Genomic DNA, 22,651 nt, shown 5'->3' with positions numbered 1-22,651 from the left:
GTTTTTAAGATCACCACCGTATATGTAAGTTGGGTTCCTACAAAATAAGCAGCCATTTTAGAATGTACATAGTCACATTCTGATTGCCTTGAAAGTGGGTCAACGAACCTGAAGCATGCTTTTCACTAAAAGAGTACTCAATTTCTTTTGAATGTGACAACATACCAATTTCATAACATTTCTTTTAAAATTCATATTTAAGTTGTATCCTTTTAGAATTGTATAACATTTCTTTTAAAATTCATATTTAAGTTGTATCATTTGAGAATTGTTTACATTTTATTTTATTTATTTATTTTTGGCTGCGTTGGGTCTTCATTGCTATGGGTGGACTTTCTCTAGTTGCTGCCAGCGGGGGCTACTCTTTCACTGCGTTGCGCAGGCTTCTCATTGCAGTGGCTTCTCTTCCTGCAGAGCACGGGCTCTGGGCGCACGGGCTTCAGTAGTTGTGGCATGCAGGCTCAGTAGCTGTGGTTCACGGGCTCTAGAGTGCAGGCTCAGTAGTTGTGGCGCACAGGCTTAAGTTGCTCCGCGGCATGTGGGATCTTTCCGTACCAGGGCTCGAACCTGTGTCCCCTGCATTGGCAGGTGGATTCTTAACCACTGCGCCACCAGGGAAATCCAACAGTTTTTAGTCCATTTCTACTTTTGGAAGCTTGCTGGCCCGCGCGGGGCTTGCCCTGGGGTGCTCTCCTAAAGAAGGAGGTCCTGGCGGTGAAGAAGTCCTCGGCGTCTTCCTCCAGGCTGCTGTAGCCGCTGCTCATGCTGCTGGTCCCGTCACGCGCGGGCTGCCTCCCCGGGGCGCTGGCAGCCAGGCAGGGGGTGCCACGCCCGCCCGCCCCGCGAGGTTCCCGGCGCACGCGCCCCGAGCCGCTGGCGGGCTGTCCCGCTGCGGCCGTCGCTCAATCTACATTTTAAATTTAAGGCTGATCTTTAAAAAAATCCAGCTTTCTAAAAATAAAATTGAAAATACTTGGCATATTTAACTATTTATTTATATCAGAATTATTTTGATCTGGAGGTTAAAATGTCTGAGTTTGAAACCTAACGTAACAGTTGTGTAATGTTTGGCAAGTTACCCAGCTAGCTAAGCCTCCGTCAGTTCTTTTAATCTATAAAATAGTATTTACCTCACAAGGTTATGATGATTAGATGAAATTATGCTTAGAAACCTAGGTGCCTGTCACATAGTAAGAGTTCAATAAATATCCACAACCATGATGGTGACTCACATAATCCTGACATGCTCTTCTTGTCCTATATATACTAACGGTACCAAGGACGCTACTGTACATCTCCACACAGGTGCCCCACAGGTATCTCAACCTTACTACATGTAACAGAACTATTGTTCCTCTTCAGGGTCCCTATCTCAGTAAAGTGTACATCATTAACCTAGTTATTCAAGACCTGAGCCTAGGAGTCACTTTTTTTTTTTTTTTTTTTTTTTTTTTTTTGCGGTACACGGGCCTCTCACTGTTGTGGCCTCTCCCGTTGTTGCGGAGCACAGGCTCCGGACGCGCAGGCTCAGCGGCCATGGCTCACGGGCCCAGCCGCTCCGCGGCATGTGGGATATTCCCGCACTGGGGCACGAACCCGTGTCCCCTGCATCGGCAGGCAGACTCTCAACCACTGCGCCACCAGGGAAGCCCTAGGAGTCACTTTTATCCTTTTTTTTTTTTTAAACCCACCACCCCAGTTTTCTTTTAGCTTTATTTTCAATATATTTTGAATTCAACCACTTCTCACAGGTCTATTGCTACCACGCCAGTCCAAGCCAGCATCATCTCTGGCCCGGACAATTGCAAAAGACCCTAGATATAGCTTGCTTTTTTCACACTTGTCCTCCTCACCTACCTCAGTCTATTTTCCACCCCGATGCCAGAGTAAGTCTTTAAAATGTAAATCACGTGATGTCACTTCCTTGCTTCAAACCCTTCACTGGCTTCACACCAAACTTAGAGCAAAAGCTAACCCCTTTTCCCTGTCCAAAGGCCCCTAAGTGATTGGGCTTCTGCCCCTCCTTCTCTCCCAGAACCTTTTCCTCGCTCGCTCCTCTCCAGCCATACTGGCCTCTGCTATTCTCGAGCATCTTGAACTTGCCAAACACACCTCCACCTCTGTACCTGGAGCCTTGCCAGTGCTTCTATATGAGGGACATCTTGCTATCCTGGAGCATCTTGAACTTGCCAAACTCACCTCCGCCTCTATACCTGGAGCCTTGCCAGTCCTTCTATATGAGGGATTCCTTCCCCATTAGCAAATATAGCTCTGCAGCTCACTTCTCTGCTCAAACGTCAGGCTTTTCTGACATGCCATCAACAGAAGCACCCCCAGAGCTCTGTTTTATTTTTCTTCATGGCACTGTTACTACTACAACAATAAGTTACTACTTACATACATATTAAATATAAATATTTAATATATAAGCATATAATATATTACATATATTACATACATATATTATATATGTGCAAATGTTTTTATGGCTTGTCTCCCCAACTAGTACATAAACTCCATGGAGGTGAGCACTCTGTTTTGTTCATTGCTGGATCCCCATTATCAAGAATAGTACTTGGTACCTTGTACGTATTAAAGAAGCACTTTTCAAGATACAGAGACTTATCTATCCTCTTGTTAAATTGGCTTGGGTTTAGTGAAGTACTCCAATCACTACTAAAATAAGCCCTAAACAAAAAAAGCAAGCGGAGCTGTTACAAGAATTAGTTCTTCTATATTCCATTCATTTTGCAGAATCCTTACAGATCTAAGTTTGAAAGCAGGGGTCATAAAATTTTTTATTTTTATTCAGGAAAACTAGCAGCAATCTAGCAGAAAAAAAATCCTTTTATTTCATCAGAGTGTTAGAAGAAAAAAAAATTTTTTTTTAAAGCTTCTGTATTTAAAACAATTAAGTGATTACTTACTTGGTTGAAATACTTGTAACAAAGGAAAAGAGAAAAAAGTTTTCCCTGGTTTTATTTATTACTAACTGGTTTTGTATAAAGAAATTATGATATTATATGAGATAAAATTGTTTTTACACTTAAATAAAAGGAAAAAGTCACATCAGAGTGTTAATGAACTAAAAATGAACTAAAAAATCTTTTGTAACAATTCTTAGCAATTCTTTTGTAAAAGTCCCCAACTGTGGCTCTAAAATAATCGCTAAATATCTGAGACTTAATGCACCATAAAAATAGTTGTTTTAACCTACGATATGACTAAATTATGACAGACACTATAAGCCATAGAAAATAATCTTATATTATCGGCTGTTGAATTCAATCACTGCAAAGCAGTATACAAGTAAAATTCCCGCAGATAACTCTCTGAACTTCACACTTCATCTGTGTTTTCCTTATGACACATCACTTTTTATCTTCTATTTGCAGATCTTGGCGTTTTTGGACCCAGGATTTTTGTCTGTTTTATTTATATCCTACAGTATTAGCACAATGACTGGGCTACTCAGTGGATGATTTCTGAATGAAAGAATGAGTGATGCTGAGGGTCAAAGTTGGGGAATAATGGCAGTAAACACTGCACAAATATAATAGTAGACATACACTTGGAGTGTTCTAAATGAGCCCGATTAGTGCTTTTTTTATATCATATCCTATAAAAGTAAAGAGAGTTAGATAATAAAAGTGGTTTCTGTGTATCCTATTTTGCTTCACAGTATTTATCACAACTGTCATAAAGCAATCATTTGTGTAGTCATTTGCTTAACATTTTTTTTTTCCACTTTAAATTCCACGGGGTAAGAACTGTTTATCTATGGCTTCACAGAGCCTCAGCATCTCACAATAGTAGGGGTCCAATAAATATATTTCGAATCAATGAACACAGTTAGGGCTGTGCCACTGCATCATTTGAAAATGCCTGGACCCCCTTCCTAGCTGAGTCTTCCAGATACTCACAGCTTCACAGAACTTCATAATTCGTTTTTCAGTGGTTTTAGGATGCACAGTGTTTCACATGCATCTTACAATTTATTGTGTCTTAGTATTCTGTGTAGTTTAATTGGCAGCGTTTTTTTCCTGAGAATTACATAAAACAACATTGTTTTAATAAATGATGGTGTTTTAGAATCAAGGAAATGCGATTACTGCTAATTCCATCTTGGTATGGAAAGTATAAAAACTTCAAGTACTTACATCAATTAAATCTGAAAGATCATGAATATAATACTTGAAAACTGAGGCATTGGTTGCTTCAAGGGTTAGGAGATATTCATTCCGTGCCTTAATCGACTTTAGCTTGTTTTCCGAATACTTTGCTTGTCTCTGGAAATGAAGAAGATCCAGGCATTGGGGAAAACAATGAAGTCATTTTAAAACAAGACAGGGAAACATACATGAATTTCTATTCATCTAAACAATTTATTCAACATATACAAATGACCTTCGAAGTCCTTTGAGAAAAGTACATTTCGAATCTGAATTAAATAAATGAAAATTACCCAGCGATGAGGAAAAACATCAACGTATACGGGCGCCAGGCCCATTTGCAATGAAATCTCTTTGTTAATATTCAAAGTTCTCTACATTGTGTATTGGATACTTGGCATTCACCACTGAATGAGGTCCAGCTGTTATTACATGATTTTTATGTTTCTAACACATTTTTTCATTCCCGTGGGAGGAAATGCATGTCACTTCACAGTAATTTACAATGTGTGTCTATCAGCTGTTGCATCAGTGTTCCTAGGTTTGTCACCTCCAGTGAGGACAGAAAGGCTCTGCAGTCTTGTACTTACTTTTTCCTTCATTTTTTCAATTTTCTTCACAGAGCTTCGCCGCTGATGTCTCTCTTCCAGTCTGATATGAAAGACTGGGTCACTGGATCTGCCAATTTGCTTCTCTTCTTGTTTCTCAGCCTCTTTCAGCTTGCTCTCTGCGCTGATGCTCTCTGCATGATACATATGGTATGTTTTCATCACCTGTGAAAATGTGACCCACATTGTTAAAAGATGTCTGTCTGTAACTTAGAAAGTGAATGGAAACCATTATATGACATAATATGTTAAAGATATCACCTTTCAACTGGCAGAGAGCCAGATTGTTAGTAAAATGAAGTATATACTATTCCTTCTACATAAAGCAAACAGAAATATGCAAATTCACCTGCCAGGAAGAGGCACTTAGGGACAGGCTGTGATGAAAAAAATGATTTACAGAGTCTTGTGTGTGCTTTCAGTGTACTTAAAAAGTTCCCTCAAACTTAAGTGTTTCTCTAAAATCTCCTCTGCATTATTAATTTGAAGAATAAACCCTTATGCATGGATAGATTTTAGTCAAACCTTGGAATTATAAAAAACTCCAAATAAATATATAGCCCTTACTAAAGGGACTTTATTGCTTAAAATGTACTTGTCAAAATACAAAATGTAAATATAAGGTTCATATATAGTTGTAGTTAAAAAAAAAACTTTTTATGAGCACAAAGTAATACTTTATGTTCAATGTAGAAAACACGATACAAAAAAGAAAGTAAAATATAAAGCAAGTAGAAAATAAAAAGCATAAGATTTTGGTATACAGCCATCCAGTCTTTTTCCTATGAAAATACACACACACACGTTCATTTTAAAATGACACACGTTCATTTTAAAATGATAAAAATATCATTTCTCCTTTTAAAAAATCTGAATCACACTATATTTACAATTTTTAATCTCCTATGTCCTTTTCCACTTAAAAATATCAACATTTTCCTATACCACAAAATAGTCTTGTAAAACATAATTTTAAGGGCTGTATAATATTTCTTTATATGACTGTGCTATAACTTACTTAACTAATTCCCTACTGTTGAACATTTTAGAATATTTCAACTTCTTGCTTTTTTATAAATAAAGCTGTGCTGAAAACCCTTCATATATAGAGTATCTTGTTTCTTCTCTTAGAAATGATACAGGTAATTTGCATTTTGATAGATTTAGGAATATACAGGAGATGAAATTTTGTAATGTATCCTTTCCATATATATTGTAAATATATAATCAATCCTCAATTAAATATTCTTTAATTTAGAAAAATTTAAAGGTGTGATGACTCCGATGCCAACTGATGTCTCAGGGTTCCTTCAGGTACCAGAACTCAGCACCCAAGTAATCAGTACCGGCACATTCTCAAAAATTATGTCAAATTCTCCTCCACATAAAATGGATTTTATTTCATCTGTAAATAACTGTTATTCAGAGCCAATTTTATAACTAAGGAATAGTTGTGTTAAAGAGATTGATGTAATGTTTTAAAGTAAGGAACTTGATTTTTCTCACTTCAAAAGATGAGTTTTAAAATAGTTTGAAGACTGGAAGCAACACTGGAATAAATATATTTATTTAGGTTGAACCAAATTGCTGTTTTTTGTAGGTTATATGAAAAAGGTAGAAAATCAGCACTTATGGTTCAACTTAATACACACTCTTAAGATGACTATTTTAAAGAGTAAAACACAGGGTTAATGAAGAGCTTTACTTTTCATAAAATCTGATGATGCCTTTCCTTAAAATCATAAGCTAGCTAATTACGTCAAAGGCACTGCTGAACAAGAACAAAGTGCGGGCCAAACTACGAAGTCATGGCGGCTTTCTGTGAGCTGTGTGTAACTGCAAAGTTGTCTCTTTTTAGTAATTATCAAATCTGTCTGGGGGTGTGGTTTGGTTGGCTACTCCAGTTTGAAAGAAAAATAAGACAGCATTAGGAAGCAGCTGGGGAATGAAATGGGAGTCCCCGTGCAGCTGGGCAAACAACGAGGTCAATGAATCTACTGCACACCTGGCATTTCTAGGCTTGGCTCTGTTTATATTCCCCGCCTGAAGCAAACCCACAGGCTGTCTGGGTCCTGGTTCCAGTTACATCTTTAAATGAGAGGGTGAAAAAAACCAATCTCACACACTCACAGACAGACACACGCACACACACACACAGACACACAGATGCTCGGCTGTCTTCTTGCTAGTTGACAGGAAGGAAGAAATGAGAACACGTGCCTCCCGTCATAGTTGGATGAAAAGGCATCCCAGACAGACCTGGGTAACTGAGAAATCTTGCTTTTAAATACATCCTGAAGAAAAGACCTGAACTCCTGACTCTTGCTTTACTAAGATGCTGAGGCCTACTGTAAGCAGGTAATTTGCACAAACTAAGCCTTAGGCACTAAGGATTCTGAGCTGGCTGCTAGCATGATGTTTCTGGTTAAGTAGGCTGGGTTAAAAGGAAAACGTTTGAGTCTGACCTAACACTAGCAAGAAGAGGGTATAAATATTTCATCACAATGTGCTTCAGCAAAATAGCTGAGGATTCTCCACCGGGTTCAATGTAATTTCCAGAAAGGTAATGTCTTTGTTCCGTTTTTCCAATTTGACTTAGGGTTTCCACTATTCTCCAAAATGTCAACAGTTACAATGAATGAATTTTAAAAGTTGGAGAGAAAAAACTAAAAGCTTCTCGAGAACTCTAATTGCAGACAATGAATGCCAGTACAAACTGCATTATTTAAAATGTAAGCTGTTGACAGAAGTTAAATGTGTTTTGTATTTAAAATAACAGACAGTTCTCTCTTTTTCAGAGAAGTAAAAGAAAGCTTTTGAATATAGACTGCAAAGAAAATAACAGCTTCTCCATCAGCTTAATGCAAACACAAGCCTTTGCATACCAAATGACATGATAGGTATATATCCATTTAAATGTACTCCAATAGCATATTTTCCTATTTGAGTTCTTTTCTACTAAAACCTCAGGCATAATTCTCCATTGAACACGCTCAATTTATCTTCCCTGCTCTGCCTTCAACTGCAAGAAGAATACAGTCAAGTAGAAAGTGACCACATCATGGATTTCTTTGTGACACTTGACTATTGCCAGAGTATTAGCAAATCACTGATGTCAGAATAAAGGGAATATTAAGCTGGACTTTGTTCAGATCCTCTGCCCTTACCAATCTCTCTTGACCTCATGTACCTCTCACCTCATGTGAAATCCTCTACAAAAACTTTGGACAGAAACTGTATATTTCTTACTGACAGACCCTATATAATGGATCTGACACTACTCTTGTACTTTAAATCAAAGTAATTAAAGTATCTATAGTAAATTTCAATATTCAGTGTCAGGAAGTCATGGTGTATCTGAAAACCATCCATGTGTTGGAGATCAGTCGATCAAGGGTATAAATTCTACTTTTTGACTTCCGGCTCAGAAGTTAGAAGACATGGTTCCAGGAATGGATCTACCAGTTACGAGGTGTGGAGAGTCATTTAACACTTCTACTCACCTTACAAGGTTGCTGCGGATACCCAATTGTACATGGTCCCTGTGTGTGGGTACAACTGTACCTTACTGAGTACTTACTACATATGTGTGTATATATATGTATATAATCTATACCACTAATATATATATATATATATATATATATATATATATATATATGGAGATATATGTAATGTGTATCTATTTAGCTAAACAAACATTATATAATTCCTACTACATGCCAGACATTGTTCTAAGCATTTTACAAATACTGGGTTGGCCAAAAAGGTCATTTGGGTTTTCCCATAAGATGTTACGGCAAAACCCAAACGAACTTTTTGGACAGCCCAATAATAGCTTATTTAATCCTTCTAAAAATGCTTATGAGGTAGGTACCTTTATTCTCCCCGTATTACAGACGAGAAAAGTGAGGCACAGAGAGGTTAAGTAACTTGCTGAAGGTCACACAGCTGATAATCGGCAAAGCAATGGGTGGTACCCCAGCAGTCTGGCTCCAGATTCAGTGCTCTGGACTGCTATGCCGTGACCTTCAGAAGGTCTAATGCATTATACAAATGGAAGGCCTCTTTATCTGGGGGATATAGTTACTCTTGGTCATATTTAGGAATGGAGGAAAAGAAGGAATGAAAGATAATTATTTATTCATTCAACATTTGCTTGGTGTTTAGCACCTGTAAGGCACTGATGGGTATAAAAATAAAGACTTGGTTTCCATCTTCTAAGAGTTTAAGTTTTTAGAATTTAAAAAATGGGCCTTGGAGATTCTCATGGACACTGATGAAGTGAGAGGGCATTTGGGCTGAGAGGACAGTATCAGGAAAGATGTAATGGGGTAGGCGACCCACACAGGTGAGGTGGGCATGAGGAGACCAAGACGGTGGAGAAGGTCCAGGGTAGTGGATGATGGGGTAACGGAGCTGAAGAATAAGACTGGGCCAGATGAGGAGAGCCTTGAAACCCCAACTAAGTAGTATAGAATTTACTCTGAAGGGGGTTGGTGAATCCACAGAGGTGTGAACAGTATGGTCAAAGCAGTACCTCAGCAGTAATTCGGTGAAGATAGGCAGGATGGTTTAGGGTGTGAAGCGACCTGATTTAGCATGAAGAAGAGGGAATGGAAAGGAGGAAGGAGAATCCAGAATGACAGCTCCAGGGCCTTTTCTCTGTTCTCACTCTCTCTGACCTTTTCTTAAACTTGACACGACCCCCTCCACCACGGAGTTCAAATGCTCTCACGCTCTGCTCCCAACACCAGCCCAAGCAGCACTCTGTATACTACTGAGTCAATCACTTAACTCCCTCCTCAAAATTTGTACTTTCCTGCCTCCGTGGCCTTTTCCCAAGACAATCCAATCCCACTGCCTGGGATGCCCTCCCCCAGCATCCCCTGCTGTTACCATTTTGACTCACCCTCCAGGGCAAGGTCAAAGCTCACCTATTGCTAAGTGTTCCCTGGGTCCCCAGCCAGAGTGGTCTTGTTCTTCCGACCTCCAAGACCTACTTACTGATAGCACTTCAGACTCTGTGCCGTGTGTTACAGATATCTGTGTACCACTCAGTATCATGGATTGTCCTGTAAGTTCAGTGAGGCCACCAATAATATTTTAGGCAACTCCAGGTCCTTAATATTACCTTATATACAGGAGGAGTAAAATAGGCATCTGGTGAGAAACAAATGAAGGACAGGAATCCTTTTATATTCAGCTTGCCCATTCATTTATTCATTTAACAAATACTATGTGACTAGCATTGTTCCTCTCCAGCCCTGGCACCCAAAACAGTACCACCAATAAATACCTGGGACTGGACTGACGGGATGGCAAACATTTCTAAATCATTTGTGAAATACAGTTAGCACTGGGATTTATGGCATCTCAGAAAAAAAGGGTGTTGTGGTTGGCGGGTGGGCTGGTAAAAAGCAGTATGTTAGTGACAGTATTTCCTAATTCCACACACAGCCTGCTGTTTTACTAAATCCATCAATCACAAAAAGCTCTCCTGAGAAACTACATTCTTTAGGTCTCCTTAAATACCAACAACCTAAGAGAAAGATCTCTTTTCTATAATCAATACAGGAGAGGGCTCTAACTGTAACCGAGTTTCTGCCGGTGCCAGATTAACAAAACCATCAGGGTAGGACCACCACCTTGGAAGTCCATTCCCACGAAGCTCTCAGGTTCATGGGGAAGGCAGGGCTCCCGGGCCACCCTAGGCTGAGCCCCAGGAGCTGTGCTGTAAGCTTGGCTCCTTCAGGGGCTCACACAGCCTCTGTGTAGACTATAGTCTCTGCTGAGCCAAGCTGTGTCCCTGGAGCTTAGTTTAAATAGGGGCAGTGGGCAGGAGCTGCTTTTCAGACAGCATCATAACACTGCATGCTGTGATCTTTACACCAGCAACCTTGAGCTTTCCCGCCCTTTAGTATACTGAGCCAACCTTGGCAATGAATACAGAGCCAGGCAGACCTGGATTTGAGTTCTCGTGCTACGCGTATCAGCTGGGCAAGTTTCTTAACTTTCCTGAGCCCCAGTTCCTCTGAGGTGAAATTGGGATTAAGTGATGCAATGCCTGGGAAGCACAGGAACAGGGTGGGCAGTTCTCTTTCTTGACAGTTTCTAAGGTATGATGTAGAAGCGAGTACACAGGCTCCGCAGCCAGACTAACTGGCTTCATGTTCTGGCTCTAAGCAGAGAGGTGCAGGCCAGTGCCTCCCAAAGACAAAGCAGCTGGAGAACTGAGTGCAGCAAAAGCAGACCTGACGGAGGCCTCTCCTGCTGTTTCATATGACAACTCGGGACAGCCGAAACCTCTTAAAAACGAATCTAATATACCAGTGATGAGCACCCAGGAGTTGATGGCATAGAAACCTACATGTTCACAAAACACACCACCTGAAGTCACACTTAGGAAGGCCTCTAGCCTCTCTGCAATGTTCATCTCATCATTAGCACCCTTTTTGATGTATGCTGACAGTTACTGGAAAATTAAGTGTCATTTACTGGAAAATTACCCAGGTTTCAGGGAGCAGTGCATAGTGATCTGCATTTACTCATCCACCAAACAGCTACTGAGTATCTGTAAGCCAGGCACTGCGCTAGGCTCTGAAGCTAGAGATGAAAGACACAGTCCCTACGTGGTAAAGACACAAAGGCAGGCCTACTCTTACTGAAGACAAATAGGAGGTGGGGAGGGAAGCACCCATGGACTTCAGGGTAGGTAGGCTGAGTGCAAGTCAGGTGGAGAAGACTCCTAGGCTTCCTTTTAATCAGCTTCTATTTAAGTCTGGGAGCTCACCTGGAGAGAAAGTTGGGGTGGGAGGGGGGATATATTTTATTTATATACAGATGTAAAGACAGGAGAATCCCACCCACAACATGAATGCTACTCAGTCAATGCCCACAATGGATCTCAGTTCCCACCCCAATGCCCCATCTCCCACTTAAGGCCTGTGAGGGACACTTATCAGTATATTTTATTCTCATTTGTGGCATCAGGGCTGGAAAAGCTGCTGATACCCGAGGTAATGAGCGGTCAATAGGACTGTTACAATGATGAACTTTCCCACTTCCTTTCCCCAGGCTTGTATGGTTCACTATAAGTCAATGAAAGCAGAATTTACAAAACTTAATTATATTTGAAAAGTAACATTTATAGAACTCACTTTGAGAGGTAGTATACTGGCAGTTAAGGGCTTAGACCCACAGAACAGACTGCTTGGGCTCAAATCCTGCCTCTGCACTTGCTGTGTGATCTTCAGCAAGTAACTTAACCTTTCTGTGCCTTCATTTCTTCACTGTAAAATGGGCATAACATTCTTACTCACTGCATGCATAGGGTAGTTGGAAGGGTTAGATGTGTCATGACATGTAAAGAGCACAGAAAAAAGAGCTTGACATGTAATAAGTGCACAGTAAATGTCAGCTATTGCTATTTGAAAAAATTACCACAAAAGATTTCCTTTTAATAATAGGTAATGATTTCTCCATGACTGGAAAGACTATCATTTCCAACAGAGGTAAAGGAAAGGAAAGAAGTGATACTTCCATTTATGTGTATGGGAAGAATTTTAGCAAAGCGCTTTAGAAATGAGCAGATAGTTCAAGATGAACGATTAAATAGCATGAGATCCCATCTTTATAGCTAGTTTATCAAAGAAAACTTGAGGTATGTTGTGGCTCCACTGAAATGAAATCAGTAAAACAGTATGAGTTTATCATCGAATTATATTTATAATCCAAACAAATGCTTTGAACAAAAGGCATTGTCTGGGACTCCGGACCCTGCTGGCTGCTAACCACCCAAATGACAGGGCAACAGAGATACAGAGAATAAACAAAACGAAGGGAAAAACAGAGAACACATATGCAAAGGGAGAAAGTAAGGCTAATGAAAGTCCCCAAAATAATTCTGTTCTGTTCAGTGTGGTGTTAAAGGTTTTGTTTCAGGAGTAATTACAAAGAGCAACATTTTATGGGTCTATAAAATCCAACAGACCTGGATTTTGGTCCTAGCTTTGCTGCAAAATAGTTCTGTAACCTCAGTCTTTCTGACCCTCAGTGTAACTTTCATCTGTTAGAGATGGCAACATGAGGCCTCCTGACAGGACCAAAATTAGGGAACCAATCAAATAAAACTATGAACCTCAAACACTTTGAAAACTGTGGAATGAAAGAAAAAGCACAAACTAGAGGTTTGACCATAGAAAAACTGATCATGTAACTAAAAGGCCTCTTTCCATAAGAATTTTAATACATTCCCTGAAATGGAGAATATTTGATGATGCTCAGAGGAAATAACATAGGATGGCATCTAGCAGTCTATATGAAAAGAGCATCCGGACTGTCATTCATGTTTTGTTTTCTGTTGGAGATTTACTTTTTTCTTCTCCATCTTCAACAAGAACCTACAAGAGCCTGTGACAGTGGAAGGAGCTTTCAGGTCCTAAATATCCAAGCGTGTGAACCCTCAGTCTGCCAGGCCTTGACTGTGACCTTGTGGCAAGGCTCTGTCTAACACTGCTGGCCCAGAGCGTTCTCACCTATAAAGGACGTGGCTGGACCATGTAATCGCTCAGGCCTTTTCCAACTCTAAAATTCTATGAGTCCATGATTTCAACAACTAAGTATCACAAGTATTTACTGTTTGGAGAAATACATATATATAAAATATACTTCTCAGTTGCTAAAGAGGCTGATTTTTTTCAGTGTCAGGGTAGATGGCAGATAAATTTTAATCAAAAGGAAAAACCCATTAACAACAAATTATACTAATTATCTCCTGCTTCTGTTGATTGAGGCAGCAAACAGTATACCATGCTATGCCGAGGACATAAGATTCCTCCTAGAATTTTCCATGGGCTCTGAGGCCATAACTCATCTGCTTTGCTGCACAGAAAATATCTAGAAATGAACAATGCCTGTATACTCTAATGTACTATTATACTGATGAATCTTAAACTGGGGTATCTATCACTCTAGTGACTTTAATTAGCTCTCAAACTGATTAGTGATCAATCATCAAGTGCTCATTAAGGAGGAAAACCCAGGAACTATCTGGTAGGTGCAGGGTTGACACAAGGATTTGCTATGTGCTTTTATCTTTGACTGTTATATTTAAGTTAAAGCAGGGCATTAGTCATCTTTTTCAAACTGCTAAATTTAACTATATATACATATATATATATATATATATATATATATATATATATATATATTTTTTTTTTTTTTTTTTTTTTTGCGGTACGCGGGCCTCTCACTGCTGTGGACTCTTCCCTTGCGGAGCACAGGCTCCGGACGCGCAGGCTCTGTGGCCATGGATCACGAGTCCAGCCGCTCCGCGGCATGTGGGATCTTCCCGGACCGGGGCACAAACCCGTGTCCCCTGCATCGGCAGGCGGACTCTCAGCCACTGCGCCACCAGGGAAGCCCGGCCTTAACTTTTTTGATTCCTTTACATTCTATTACTAGAAATCCAATTATATTTTATTCTCGACTGATTTACACTAGGTTCATCAGGATTATTTTTCATGAGAGCAATGAACAATTTGGTATAATATCTGCCCACTTCACAATGATCAGAGATTTTTAACATAAAATGAATGTCATTTTATCCAGGAACTTCTAATTTTGCAGAAGATATTTTCCTTTCTTGTCTCTCAAGCACTCCATTTGTAGTGGGGTAAAGAGAGATTGGTAAGGGCAGAGGATCTAAACAAAGTCCAGCTTAATATTCCCTGTATTCTGACATGAATGATTTGCTAATAATCTGGCAATATTCAAGCACATGGAGTTCCCTGCACAGGCAATGAGCTTTCATGCATCTGTGCTTTCCCTCACACACGAATTGCTTTTTTGGAAGGCCCTTCCCACCCTTCCTTTGTCATAAAATCAGGTGTCAGCTTCTCCAGGAAGCCCTTGGGAGGTTTACACAGAGCTGTGGAGACCTCTATCTAGCCCAGCACCCAACACCATACATGGAAATCTCTCACAAGTCTAACTCACTGATGACAGGGCTGTTTGCCATCAATATATTAACGGGACCTATACATTTATTGAAAGGCTCCTCCCAGCCTCTCAGTGTGTATCACCTGGACGCAACAGAGATGATCCTCTAATAATTTTAGAGCTGAGGCAACTATGCTTTTAGTACTTTCCATTTAACTGACTTAGAGACGGAACAGATTCTGAGATTCGGAACAAACGCTGAATAATGGCATTCCATAAATCCTAGAAACTTACAAATCACAAACCCCTCTCCATACAAGTGCTGGGCAGCCACTCTACAGAGGAGGAGAGCACCGTCTTAAAAGATAACCTATTCCATTTCTCAACAGATCTAATGGTTAAATTCAGGAACCAGACTGCCTGGGTTCAGATACTTGTTTTGCCTTTTATCACGTTCCACAGTTTTCTCACCTGTAATTAGGAATAAGAATCATACCACTAAGGTTGTTGTGAAGATAAAATGAATTAATACATGCCAAGCGCTTACAGTGGTAACTGGCAAACAGTGTGTTTCATGGTTGTTACAAAAATCATAAAATACCACCCCCCCATCATATCTTTAAAGCCCACGATAACCTCAGCCAGTGCTTAGTGTCAATGCTCACTTGTTTACTCTCACACACCTGAAGGTTGAGAGCAGAGGGATGGTCTTTGTTCTATCCATCAAAGAAACTGAGCTGCAAAGAGACTTAATCCTTGCCCAACAAGTCAACAGAGAAAGTCAGTGATAGGGAAGGTCATCAGAAAGTCCTTGTTTCAAAAAGTGTTTTCATAAGAAGTCTTCAGAGGCCCTGAAATACAAGTTTAAGCTACTGAAAGAATAATACCCACAAACTGGCACTTGGAATACATATTAACCAGGGCCATAGTGAACACAGTGGCAGCAGAAGTGGTGAAGGGAGAGTTTCAAGCAGTTGGCAACGTTGAGGGGGAAAATACATGTATAATGAAAGGCCAACAAATTTACTAGAATTTCAAAGTCACCGGCATTAATTCTTTTCAGGGAAATGTTTCACATGTCTTCAACATTACACGTGTGTATTAGACATTTAAGTTATATGGTTTAGTATATGAAATATTTAAGCTGAGGACACCAGACACTTAGAATTTTAAAACCATAAAAGACCTGAAACCCTTGGAATTGTAGCATCAACTAAAATGGAAAGAATGATATGGAATCCTTTCCTTTTAATGGAAAATGGTTTAGAATTTGACACAAAAACCTGTTTCTCAAATTCAATACCTCTCACTCCACTTATTAAAAAGAAGAGAGAAAAAAAGAAGAAAGGTGAGAGGCCTTTGTTAATCTATGCAAGAAAGATTTCTGAGCTTTCTAATTGCTTTTGACCAGATGTCTAACCATTTTTTGCTGCTTATGTCGTTTAGAATCTCATTTGGTACTCTCCTGAAATCTTTCAACTTCTGATTTTTTTTCCCTTTCTCTCTAGATATGGCTCCAGAGGGAAATTCTATGAATATGCCTGTGTTCGTCCTAATTGGATGCCTTGGCTCACACTGCTATTGCCTCAAAAACCTTCCCCAACTTCTCTCCATCTGTCCTAGTCGTAAAATCCTGTCCATTTTCAGACCCTTTCCTCTCTGAATTTTTCTTATTCCTCAGGGTGGACCTCTCTCTTTGAAACTCCAAAGCCCTCTAGCTGAACCTTTCTGTTGGTACATAATGGTCTGCCTTAAGTTATAATCACCATTAAAAAGGGAGTACTGGGTCTTCCTGGGTGGCGCAGTGGTTAAGAATCCGCCTGCCAATGCAGGGGACACGGGTTCAACCCCTGATCCGGGAAGATCCCACATGCCGCGGAGCAACTAAGCCCGTGTGCCAAAACTACTGAGCCTGCGAGCCACAACTACTGAGCCCTCGTGCCACAACTACAGAAGCCCGTGTGCCTAGAGCCTGTGCTCCAAAACAAGAGAAGCCACCGCAATGAGAAGCACGCCCGCGGCAACGAAGAGTAGCCGCCAGTTGACGCAACTAGAGAAAGACCGTGCGCAGCAACGAAGACCCAACACAGACAAAATTAAATTAATAAAATAAATAAATCTATTTTAAAAAAAGGGAGTACAGTGTGCGAGCTGAGCCTTTTGACTCTGCTTGGTCTGAGAGTTCCTAGCTGTGTGACCTTGGGCAAAGTACTTAACCTTTCTGTGCCTCATCTACCCTGTAGGGCCGTTGGAAGAATTTAAAGAGCTAATTATATAAATTGCTTAGAATAGTACCAGATATAGGTTAGCTGTTGCTATTTAGTCCTTGCTTAGCTTTTATTTGCCAGACTTCTGGTACTGTCTTGCCTAAAGCTCCCATCACAGTAGCACATACATAGTAGGGCCCTATTTACTAATTTGAATTAAAATAAAAACCTGGGTTACAGTTCCAACCTGGGACTTTAGTTAATCACTTAATCTGAGTCTCTGTGATGGTCTCCCTAAATAAGGAGGTTAATTTGATCATTTCTAAAGGCCCATTCAGTGCTAAAATTCTATCAGATAATCAAGTGAGTTAAGATATGTTGAAATGGATCACCCGGCTCAACAGATGTAGATCTTCATTCCCTTCACATGATTTTTACTGGTCAACATTTCTAGTCCATTTTGAGACAATAAATCTAAGGAAAATGCCCATGATTTTATTCTATGTATATGTATTATATATTTGGTTTTGATGAATAATGATAAACAAAGCTAAGTACCTTAATTACTCAATACAAATGAAACATTCTGATTGTCTGTTATTAAAGCATCCTAATCATTTAAAAGTCATACTACTACATTTCAGAATGTAATAGTTTGGATAAAATACTCTGAGAAGGATTCTTGATATGAAACATGCTTGAGAAATGTTTTGTTTTTACTAAACTATACTTTCTAACACTTTTTTGTTCTTTCATTTCTAAGCCAAATACTTGTTTTCGGTTCATATTGTTCACTTCTTTTAAAAGACAGTTTTATTTGTAGTTCATAAGCACCAACCATAACTAATTCTCAAATCTCAGAGAGAAAAGAAAAATTCCAAGCAGGAGCTAGCGAGCATTTCACCTCATTAATTAGCAGGGTACCCTAAAAGACATCTACATATAAAGTTCTTATCAAACGGATGTCCTGGCGGGGGTAGGGATAAATTAGGAGTTTTGCATTAACATATACACATTACTCTATATAAAATAGACAACCAACAGGGACCTACTGTATAGCACAGGGAACTATACTCAAAATCTTGTAATAACGTATAATGGAAGAGAATGTAAAAAAAAGAATATATATAATATATAAACAACTGAATGACTTTTCTGTACACCTGAAAATAACACAACACTGTAAATCAACTATATTTCAATAACATTTTTTTTAAAAATTAAAGAAAAAAAAAACAGCTGTCTTTAGAGAGTCTTCCAATGGAAATTTTATTAATCTCAATCGTTTTGGCAGGAAGAGGAATCCAGGTTAAACTATCGAACCTGGTCTCTAAAGTCAGTCTGTGTCAAGGCCAAGATTAGAATTCAGAAGTTGGCAGGGAGTCATGTGATCCCAATACCTCTCTTTCTTTCCATCTAAGTGTCTAGTAATAAAGCCAGGGCAAGGATATATGGAAATACTTTGTCAGCCCAGGATCTCTAAATAGACTGCTTTTTAAAAGTTTTCCAGGTGGCATCACGGAGAATGTGGTATTCCAGAGAGGTTTTCATTTGGGGGAGCCTTTTACATATCCTTATGCCTTATTTCTCTTTATTCAGTGTTTTGTTCCGAGACCCAGACCTCTTTGTAGTCCCTCTCAAAGCAATTAATTTGCATTTTCACTACAGAAATATATATTTCAAATACTTCAAATGCCCTTGAGCTAAAATAAATACTTAACCAGAACAAAACAAAAAAACCCAAAAACCTCTTGGAGGCACAGAGAAAAATCTTCTGATAGGATGTGGCAAGTATCTTGGGCTTTTTCAGAATGACCTTTCAACCTTGCCTGGGGCATGTTTCTTCTTATAGAAGAATGCATTAGCTCCTGGTTTGTGGGAGGCTCACAAAGCCAGCCAAGGAAGCTTTCCTCAGCAGTCCTCAGAGGTGGAGTTTTCTAAGAAGGGCTTGAAATAATAAACAGTGTCTTCCCTCCCATCTCCTCTAAAAATAATTAGCTTTTTATTTTAACATTTTAAACTGGTTCAAAGATATGGAAAGGCCAGCGTGGATACCTGTGTGCATTCAGAAACCCTGTCTTCCAAATAACTGCTGTACAAGAGGCTCAAAAGACTTGGGTTTGTACTGGGACAGCTTCTGTTCTCTATTTGCATTTGTTAGGCAAATTAGAGCTAGAGCGCAGAAGGCAGAAAACAAAGGTGCCTGGAATAGCCAGTAATGGATACTTAGCACTAATCACCATGTGAGAACACACAGCTCAACAGGGGGTGCTGACACATAGAACACTACAGCTATATGAAAAGCTATGTTTTAAAGAGGCTGCCCCCCAAATGAACATACCCTAATATTAAAGCTGAGTGTGCAAACCCAAAGCCGTTTGGGTTTGCCCATTTTGTAACCCACATCAACAATGTGGAAAGCTCAATCAAGTTTTTACAAGTGGCAATCAGAGCGTGCAGTAGAAAAGTTTCAACTCTGAGTTCTACCTCTTAGATCAGGCTCCACCCTTCTTCTCCCCACCTGTCCTGCACATCCTTCCCGAAGGCGGCTGTGCAGTGGGGAACTGATGGGCCTTGGGGATGGAACTGGGCTGAGATTTTGCAGCATTCATTTACTATCTGTGTGACCCTGAGCTAATTATCTGGAGCCCCGGCTCCCATTAGTAACCTTGGGATTAGGAATACCTGCCTCATAGGACTGCTGTGAGAAATGAATGGGATCCTGTGTGTGCCTCATGGTAAGGGTGGGATAAATCTTCATTTTCTCAGTTTTTTCCTCTTAATTTAATGGAGTTTGAAGATGGATTATCTCGACTCTGGCTAGCCATGTGTGTCACTGATGTATGGAGAGAGTAACCATCAATTACACATAATTAACAATCAATTTCACGTGGATTTACCATGACATCTGTGTTAATCTCCGTTAGAATTTGCTTACTGAGGATGGTAAGCGCCTTGTTTTTCAAAACACTGAGTATAATGCTGTAAAACCTAGGCAAAGTAAAGAAATATTAATATAGGACAAATAATTGTTTTTCCCCTAAAATACAGCATAACCTTTTGAGATTTTGGTCTGAGGGGACAGGCTTAACACTTCAAACCACTGTTTTATGATGAGCCCTTTACCAGACTGATACAGACCAATTTTGGTTTGAATGTTCCTTTTAACTTTTTGTGTCACCATTTTTCCATTTTTGCCTTTTCACTTCTCCACTAACCCAGTCACAGCCCTGTTCACATTTACTACTGATTTGGTTTTCTTACAGGAAGTTACCGTCATTTTTCTTTTTGTACAAAACGAATATATACTGATTATAAGGAAAAACCATGTATATATATATAAACCATCTGAAATTACTATTAATATCATCCCTGATCTCCACCTTTACGCTGAGAGGCAGACAAGGAGCTGTTGCCATCCCCACTTCACCGATGATGAGGAAGATGACAATGACGATGAGGATGACACTAACTACCTCCATTTATTAAGCATTTACTATGTGCCGGGCACTGTTCTGAATGCTTAATCTGTATTAACTCCGCTTTATTTTTTCTCTTAGCACTTACACCTGCCATACTATATATTTATTTGTTTATTGTCTGTTTCTCCTCCCTAGAATATAAATGCCCTGAGAGGAAGTAACAGGGTCTGTTTTTATTCACATCTATTATACATCCCCAGTACATCTACAAGTAGCTGGCATGGTAGGAGGCATTCAAAAACTGTGGAATAAATAAACTAGTTTTCCTAACAACATGGGTGAGCCTTATCCAATACACTGAGGGCCTGAATAGAATAAAGAGCTGAGTAAGAGAGCATTTGCTCTCTCTGCCTGTCTTCGAGGTGAGACATGGTCTTCTCCTGCTTTGGACTTGAACTCGGGCTGGAACTTACACCATCAGCTCTCCTGGTTCTCAGGCCTTTGGAAGGACTGGAACTACCTTCTGGCTCTCCAGCTTGCTGCCTGCTGATTTGGGGACTTCTCAGCCTCCACACCGCACGAATCAACTCCTTATATTGATCTATCTATCTGTCTATCTATCTATCTAATCTCCTATTGGTTCTGTTTCTCCCAGACTAATACAGATGCCCAGATTGGCTAAGTGAGCTGAGATTCAAATTCAAGTTCAATGAGCCCAGTCAATTCTGTTTCCTTAAAGCACAGCAGTCTCCCTGCTTTCTTAACCCTACTTTAGTTCTCTTTCACATGTTAAACTGAAAAGGAAGTTAATTAGTGGATTAGACTTAGAAAGGGAATTTGAAGATCTCGGTTCACTCTTACTTTTTAGCCCAATGAGTCCCATCTGTTAGATCTTTTTTTTTAAAAATTTTAACTTCTTAGTTTTTTCTGTTGTTGGTTTTGTATTTTTTCATTTTATTTCTTTTTCCTTTTTGTTAGATCATTTAAATGAACATTTCTAAGAAGTACAGGTTGCCAGTGAGGCACATGTTCAATTTTTCACCTATGTTTTTGTTAAAGCAACATTAATGCCACTGATTTAAAAAAAATACAAAGGAGCAAGTGATAAATGGCTTAGGTGCTTTGTGTTGTTAGGATGGCATTAACATTTAGAGATCTTTATTAGAGAATGGTTTCCCAAAACTGTGGCAACAGAGATAAAATGACAGACCCACAGAGGCTCTGGAGCCAGACCTGGACTTGAGATCCCACTCTACTACTTATTGTGCAACCTAGGCAAGCCTCTCTGAGCCTTAGTTTCCTCATCTGTGAAATGGGGATAATGATAGTATCTGCCTCATAGAGACACTGTGAGGATTACATAAAATAATGCGTGTGCTTAGCACAATAACTAGCCGTATATAATAAGCATTTAATAAATGTTAGCTACTTTGAAAGGCATGTCTAGTTACCCAAAAAATATCTCCCTTTCTCTCTCAAATTAACAAAATCCTCAATTTTTAACTGGCTGTCAATGAGTTGGCCAACTAAAAGACTATAACTCCCAGACTTCCTTGAAGCCTGTGAAACTGTGTTTCTGAGTTCTGGCCAATGAGATGTATATGAAAGTGCTATATGGAACCTTCATTAAGTCTTCGTAAGAGACAGAGGACCTGCCCTTCTTTCCTTTCTCCATTCCGTTTCAGGAAAGCAGATGTAATGGCTAGAGCTCCAGCAACTATCTTGAACTCTAAGAACAAAGATACAATTATGTTTCTCTGAACAGTGTATTAGGGGGAGCCTGATTCTTTGATGGCTTTATGTAACCTCCATACCAGTCCTGTGCTGCCAACCTCTGAACTCCTTTTATGTGTGAGAGAGGTTAAACTTCTATCTTGTTTATGCCATTATTCTGAGTACCTCTGTTACTCAAGGCCCAAGTAATCCTAACTGCTGTGGCTGGCCCATGTGGTAGGTTCAAAACCACTCTGAGGCCCTGTTTCTGTAAATAAAGGCAAGGTTGAGGCAAAAATATAGAAAAGGAGATGCATGTCTTCAAAGCCTTTCCTCTCCTTCCAGACGGCACTCAGATGCCACCATCCTCTCTCTCCTGCTCAGAGGTCCAGGCCTTCATGCCCCATGGATACAACCCATTCTCAAAGAATCTGATGAAACTCGGTTCATTTTAAGGTAGAAATGATCATAAGGCATCTCTTTCTATATGTCCTGGGCATCTGTATTTTATTTAAGACAAAGCCTTCTGACAGAATGCTTGGAATAATCAATAGACCTGTGAGAGAACTATTTTGGGGCAGGGAAGC

The 22,651-nt window shown here is 39.7% G+C and overlaps 1 protein-coding gene across 2 annotated transcripts in view; it reads right to left on the bottom strand.

Annotated features, from left to right (window-relative positions):
* The window catches only part of SRGAP1 (SLIT-ROBO Rho GTPase activating protein 1), a 274,067-nt gene that overhangs the window by 86,748 nt on the left and 164,668 nt on the right, over positions 1–22,651 (bottom strand). For both annotated transcript variants that reach the window (XM_060025148.1, XM_060025149.1), the window contains exons 5-6: positions 4,763–4,945; positions 4,161–4,289 (exon numbers count right to left, since the gene is read on the bottom strand). In XM_060025148.1, the coding sequence (XP_059881131.1) occupies positions 4,161–4,289; positions 4,763–4,945 (312 nt within the window). The remainder of the gene's footprint in view (positions 1–4,160; positions 4,290–4,762; positions 4,946–22,651) is intronic.

Source organism: Delphinus delphis, chromosome 11, assembly GCF_949987515.2.
Source record: "Delphinus delphis chromosome 11, mDelDel1.2, whole genome shotgun sequence".
In the NCBI taxonomy this organism is placed as follows: domain Eukaryota; kingdom Metazoa; phylum Chordata; class Mammalia; order Artiodactyla; family Delphinidae; genus Delphinus; species Delphinus delphis.
This window is presented reverse-complemented; position numbering and strand designations above follow the sequence as displayed.